The sequence below is a fragment of the Salpingoeca rosetta genome (genome assembly GCF_000188695.1).
Source record: "Salpingoeca rosetta unplaced genomic scaffold supercont1.30, whole genome shotgun sequence".
Classification (NCBI taxonomy): Eukaryota; class Choanoflagellata; order Craspedida; family Salpingoecidae; genus Salpingoeca; species Salpingoeca rosetta.
The window spans coordinates 482,711-488,938 of record NW_004754904.1 but is presented as its reverse complement, the minus strand read 5'-3'; the positions used below and the strand labels follow the sequence as shown (position 1 = coordinate 488,938).

Here is a 6,228-nt window from a genome sequence, read left to right as displayed (position 1 = left end):
AATTGCAATGTTGATAACGTCGGCCTATGTGTTTGCAGAATGACATGTTCACACCCAACAGTGCAAGCCAAATGAGCTTCACTGAGGCGAATATGCACACACAGGCACACACATACACACACAGGCACACACATACACACACAGGCACACACAGACACGCACAGACGCACACGCAGACAGACACGCACAGACACACACAGACACAGACACAGACACCGATGCACACACAAACAAACAACACACACACACAGGCACACACAGGCACATACCTTGAACTCGTCCGTCCAAGTGACCCGTGCTGAGAGGCGGTGTCGCTCGACTGGCGAAGTGGACGATGTACCTTGTTGTTGTGTAGGAGATGGTGGTAGGGGACTACGGGTTGTGAGCCCGCTATCGCGACAGGCCTCCTCGTATGCTGCGTGTTGTTGCTGCTGCTGTTGCTGCTGCTGTTGCTGCTGCTGTGGCTGCTGCTGTTGCTGCTGCTGTTGCTGCTGCTGCTGTTGTTGTGGCTGCTGTTGTTGTGGCTGCTGCTGCTGTTGTTGTGGCTGCTGCCACTCCTGCAGTAGCAGCGACGCCGTTGGGATCGGCACGGACTCCATTCCACCACCACCAATCACCGCCACCACCATCCAGAACAAAGTGGCGCGAACACATCGACACCACGAACCGCAGCAAGAATTGTTGCGGCAGCGCTCAAGAAGCGTCCTCACCGGCAATTGCCACAAGCCGGCCAGAGTTTGCCATGATTAGTGGTCAATCGTTGCCGTTGCCGAAGCGGTTTGACGGAAGCGGCACGTCTGAGTCAGCAAAAATGGGGGTTGATCGGCAATTTCACCGGCAATGCCGTTTGTAAAAACTCTCTAAGGTCCAGCGGCTGGTCCTTGCGCGTGCCGCTGCGTCGCTTGAAGAGGAGGCCGTGCTGGCTCGTCGCCTTCAGGTACCGCACGACGTGCTTGGCTGCCTGCCAGTGGACCGTCGTGTAACGGTCCATGTAACGGCAGAGCAGTCCGCACGCGAAGCTGACGTCTGGTCTGGTGCGGTTGGCCAGGTACAACAGCGAGCCGACGAGGTTGCGGAAAGGCAAGCGTCGGTCGGGCTGCTCGCTGATGCTGGAGGCGTCGATGCCAACACGCATGGGCGTGGACACGCTGGTTGCCGCTGCCAGGTTGTAGTCGTTGACGATGTCGTTGATGGCCTGTGTCTGCGCAATGTGCAACACCCCGTCAGCTGGTGACGTCAGGTGAAGGCCCAGGTACCAGGTGAGCGGGCCCAGGTCCTCTGCCTCGAAGCTCTCCTTGATCTGCTGCTTGCAGGCACGGATGTGGCGCTCGCTGCTGCCGCTGATGATGAGGTCGTCGACGTACGTGATGATCCATGTGCGCTGTCCGTCGTCGTGGAGCTTGGTGAAGAGGCAGGCGTCGACATTGCTTTGCGCCCATCCGTTGGTCTTGAGGAAGGTGTGCAGCTTCTTGGCCCATGCACGGCCAGCTTGCTTGAGGCCGTAGAGCGGCTTGAGCAGCCGGCACACCTTGCCCGCGTAGCGTTGAGCGCCGTCGCCGATGTCGGTGAAGTGCGGCGGCAGCTCCATGTACAGCTCCTCCTTGAGATCAGCCTGCAGGTAAGCCGACTTGAAGTCGAGCTGGTGCAGCTGGTGCTGTCGTTGCAGGGAGACGGCGAGCACAGTGAGGATGGTCTTGGCTGCTGGTGTTGGGGCGTAGGTCTGGTGGAAGTCGATGCCCGGTCGTTGGCTGAAGCCCTTGGCGACCCAGCGTGCCTTGAAGCGCGTCGGCGTGCCTTCCGCATCACGCTTCACCTTGAAGACGAAGCGCGACTTGAGAGGCGTGTGCTGCCGTGGCACTGCGCTGCGTGGGATGAGCTTGATGACGCCGTTGCGCTCCATCGCCCCGATCTCCTCCAAGCATGCCTGAGTCCACTGCTTGCGTTGCTGGCTCTTGAGTGCCTGCTTGATGCTTGCAGGCTCAGTGAGGCTGGTGTCGCCACTGCTGCTTGCTGTGAACGCGCCTGCCTCGGTGTCGCTTGCATCTGTTGTGTCGGGGTCGTAGTTGGCGTCGTTGGTGTCGCTGCTGCTGTCGGCGTCAAAGTCCGTGAGCAGGAAGTCTGTCTCGACATCCTCGTCCTGCTCCTCGTCGATGTGAACTGTTGGTGGCTCACCGTCAGTGGTGCTGTTGCTGCTGTCACGTGCACTGGGAAGCTGGAGCATGGACGATGTCGTGGATGTCTGCACTTGCTCCTCCCCCTCATCCATGACATCGGCCTTGGAGAAGGGAAGGAAGCGGACGTGGATGGAGGACACAACAGTGTTTGTGTCTGCGAAGTAGACGAGGTGGCTGTTGCTGCTGCTGTTGTGGCCGACGTAGATGCCTCGACGACCCTTGGGCTGCAGGCGTCCGCGCTGTGTGCTGATGTGGACGACGGCCGGCTGCCCGAAGATGTGCAGCTGCGGCACGTGCTTGGGCAGCGAGCCCGTGACAATCTGCAGCGGTGTCTTGCCGTGGAGGGAAGGGCGAGGCATGTTGTTGAGGATGTGCAGGGCGTGGTTGCAGGCGAGGCTCCAGTACGATGCGTCAAGGCCTGCACCCGTGATCATGGCTCGCACCATGTCGGAGAGGGTGCGCACCTGTCGCTCGACGATGCCGTTCTGCGCCTGGGTGTACGGCGGGGACTGCTGGTGCTGCTTCAGGTGCTTCTTGACGATGGCCTGGAAGTCAGCTCCGAGGAAGATGGCATCGGAATCCGTCTGGAGTGCTGTTGTTGTGGGCGAGATGGGGAGCTTGGTCTCGCGCAGGAAAGACTGGAACGCGGCAACTGCGTCCTTCTTGGCGTTGAGGTGGACTGCATGTAAGAGCTTACTGCCCTCATCGACGATGACGAGGCTGTAGCGCTTGCCCGTGGGTGAGTCCGCGGTCCAGTCGACGATGTCGGCGTGGATGCGCTCGCCGGGCACCTGTGTGCGCTCCGCGTGCTTGCTGACGCTGTGACGAGTGCTCTTGGTCACTGCGCACGTTGTACACTGCTTGCTGCTGATGGCGTTGCGATCGTCGATGCCCATCAGCTTGCAGTACTTCTGCACGTCGTTGTCGTTGCGGTGGCCAAGCACCTCATGCATCGATGGTGTCTGTGCTTTGCTCTGGGCTGCAGGAGCTGCTGCGGGTTGCTGTGGTTGCTTGCAGGCATCGGCGGTGAGACCGTGTGCCGTGGATGGACCAACAGCAACAATGGGCCAGCATCGGAGGCTGTTGCGCTCCTTCAGCTTGACCTCGGCTCCGTGGCTGAAGCGCACGTAGTGCCCATCAGCGCCATCACGCTGCGAGTGGCCCGTTGGCCTGCCGCTGCTGTCCCGGGTCAGACGACCGAGGGCGATGAGGTTGGCCTGGCCCTCGGGCACGTAGAGGCACTCCTGTAGCACAATCTGCATCGTAGCTCCGCTCGTCGTGCGTGCATGCAACAGCACAGAGCCAACACCGCGCACGGGCACACGTGTGCCGCCAAACGCAGTGATGTGGCGTGGATGGTGCTGTTGCAGGTGCGGTGTCAGCTCCACGAAGGCGTCCTTGACGAAGGTGAGGTGGTGTGAAGCACCCGTGTCTGCAAGCCACGTGAGTGGGTCATGCAGCTGCGTGGGTGTAGTAGCTGTGGCAGCGACGAAGGTTGCTGCGCCTTGATCATGTTGATGCTGTGCCTGTGCAGTGAAGCCTGTTGCTCCGTTGTCGCGTTGCTTCTTGCGACACTCTGCTGCACGGTGTCCATACTTGCCACAGTAGTGACAGTTGCCACGGAAGCGGCGCCCCTTGCCGTTGCCGTTGCCGTTACCACCGCCGTTGTTGCGTCCCTGGCGTCCGTGGTTGTTGCTGTTGTTGGAGAAGCCGCGTCTTCCACCTCTGCGTGGCGGTGCACTTGCCATGAAGCCGCCTGCCTGCGGCCGTGTGCGTGAACCACGCATCTGCTGCTCCAACTGCTGCAGCCTGATGCTGAGCTCGAGGAGGGAGGGAAAGCGGCCACTGGCAAAGTAGGGAAGCGTGAGCGGGGCTGTCCAGCGTGGCAGCTGCTTCCAGACGATGGTGAAGAGGTCCTCGTTGTCCTGGCGCACGCCTGCGTCCTGCAACTGCTGCTGCAGCTCCATGTGTCGCTCGAAGAAGCGGGCCAGGTTGCCGCAGGGAACGTGAAGCTGCGCCTCCTTGAGCTCTGCGATGCGGAGGCGGTCCTGCGAAGCGTAGTGGTCCTTGAGCCGGGCCCATCCTTGGCCGGCGTTGACGTCTGCTTCTCCGTTGGTGAAGAGGAGAAGGGGGTAGCCTGAGAGCGTGGACGCGTTGAGGTTTGCAGCGGTGAGGTTGGCGTGATCTCCTGCTGTCGGTCTCCTTGCACTTGAGCGTGTCGCTGAGCTTGGACCTCCCGATGACGATGCTCCTGCCTCCACAGCTGCCCAGACCTCGTCGCCGCGGAGCTTGAGCGCCATCTTCATGCGAATGCTCCACGCATGAAAGGTGCCGGGCGAGCCAGAGAACTTGGGCAGGTCCATCTTGAATCCTGGCGTGGAAACGACGTGGTCCGACGGGTCAGACATACTGCACGCTCAAGGAAGGTGATGGAGAAACAAGAGAGGGGAACAAGCAGAAGGGAGAGAAGAAGCACAAGCGAGTGTGAGACAAGTGGCGATGATGATCAGGAGTGGCTGGGTCTCATAATCTGTTGAGACACGACAGGTGGTGTGTGTGTGTTTACTGTAGGCAAACGCAACAAACAAGAACACAAGGAGAATGAACAAGCACTGCCAAATCAACTCGGGCAGCACGCTCAAACAAACACTAGACAAGTGCACACACAGTCAATGACGCTGCCAAGGCGACATGGGCAGCGTGTGCGCGAACACAAACAATCTAAACAATGAGCAGCATGCATACATGCGCGCAGAGCAATGCTAAGCATGGCATGAATGCTTGCAGGCAAGCATACACAACAGACAACACTTCACAACACTGCATGGCACGCACACATGGCATTTGCCAAGCATGACGGGCATGCACACACACATGGCACACATGACACACAACTCACGTGTGCAGAAGGAGGAGGAGAGGAGAGGCAGTTGGCACACATGCCAGCAGAGAGAAAGGAATGTTTGTCAACGGAAAAACCACAAAGCAGGTGTTGTTGGCAAACAAGACAAAACCACATGAGAAGGCAAATTAGGAAGGACTCAACACAAAACAGAAACTCACTGACTCTCAACAACGGCAACGGCAAGCGGCCAGGATCCTCTCGCCCACAGCACGGAGGAGCAGCTCCATTCAAGAAGGCGGCCGTCGTCAGCCACGGCCCTCAGCGCGTGGAAACCTTCGCCGTCCACCACGATGCCCTCATGCTGCAGCCCGAGGGCGAGGAGGAGGGCCACGCCATCGGACCAGTGCCACCACAGCTGTGGCTCGCTGACAGCGGTGCCACGGCGCACATCACCAGCGACGCCTCCCTCCTCACCAACTACATCGCCGTCACGCAGCACGTCACCGTTGCCAACAACCAGACCGTCACGGTCATCGGCAAGGGCGACGCCGTGCTCCGCGTGACTGGCACCGACGGCGCTCCAGGCACCATCACGCTGAAGAACGTGCTGCATGTCCCCGACATCAAGTACAACATACTGGCGCTGAACCTGGTGACTCGCGCGCGTCGTGGTGCTTCCGTCGTCATTGCTGTGGACGACAGCCGCATCCAGTTTGCCACATGGAGCGTGCCTCTGCTGCCGTCCAAGGACACCGGCCACCTCTTCCTCTACGCCAGCACCACGACCTCCCAACAAGCCACGGCGCTTGCGGGGGAGCTCGTGCACAGCAGCGATGGGGAAGCCGAGGATGCTGACGAGGGTGCCTCTGCACACGACGTGCTAGGCCATCGCAGCAGCGCGGCCGTCGACGCCATCCGGCAGCAGATTGCCCAGGCCTCTTCCAAGCACATCGTCACCTGTGGACCATGTGCGCTTGGCAAGAGCACGCGCGCCTCCATCCCGAAGCAGTCTGCTCCACGCAGCGCTGGGGCCATGCCAGCTGCTCTACGCCGACATCGCCGGTCCGCTGGGAGGAGACGTCGCTGCGAGGTGCACGCTACGCGCTTGACCTTCTTCGACGACTGCACGCGTTTTCGCCTGGGACGTTTCTCATCCGGCACAAGAACCGACGTCGGCGCCGTCCCTGGAGCAGCTTGCGCCAGGACCGC

General features: G+C 60.4%; 3 protein-coding genes across 3 annotated transcripts in view; 1 reads left to right on the top strand and 2 right to left on the bottom strand.

Moving 5' to 3' along the window:
• The window catches only part of PTSG_12958 (uncharacterized protein), a gene marked incomplete at both ends in the record, with an annotated part of 1,098 nt that extends 469 nt beyond the window's left edge, over window positions 1-629 (bottom strand). The window contains one exon of the mRNA XM_004989237.1: window positions 260-629. Coding sequence (XP_004989294.1) covers window positions 260-629 — 370 coding nt within the window. The remainder of the gene's footprint in view (window positions 1-259) is intronic.
• Window positions 630-746: 117 nt separating this feature from the next.
• On the bottom strand, window positions 747-4,582 carry PTSG_12957 (uncharacterized protein; the record flags this gene model as incomplete). Its single annotated transcript, XM_004989236.1, has 2 exons — window positions 747-797; window positions 836-4,582. The coding sequence occupies 2 exons, from the start codon at window positions 4,580-4,582 to the stop codon at window positions 747-749; spliced, it is 3,798 nt and encodes a 1,265-aa protein (XP_004989293.1).
• Window positions 4,583-5,191: 609 nt separating this feature from the next.
• The window catches only part of PTSG_12956 (uncharacterized protein), a gene marked incomplete at both ends in the record, with an annotated part of 3,761 nt that continues 2,724 nt past the window's right edge, over window positions 5,192-6,228 (top strand). The window contains one exon of the mRNA XM_004989235.1: window positions 5,192-6,190. Within this exon, the coding sequence (XP_004989292.1) occupies window positions 5,192-6,190 (999 nt within the window). The remainder of the gene's footprint in view (window positions 6,191-6,228) is intronic.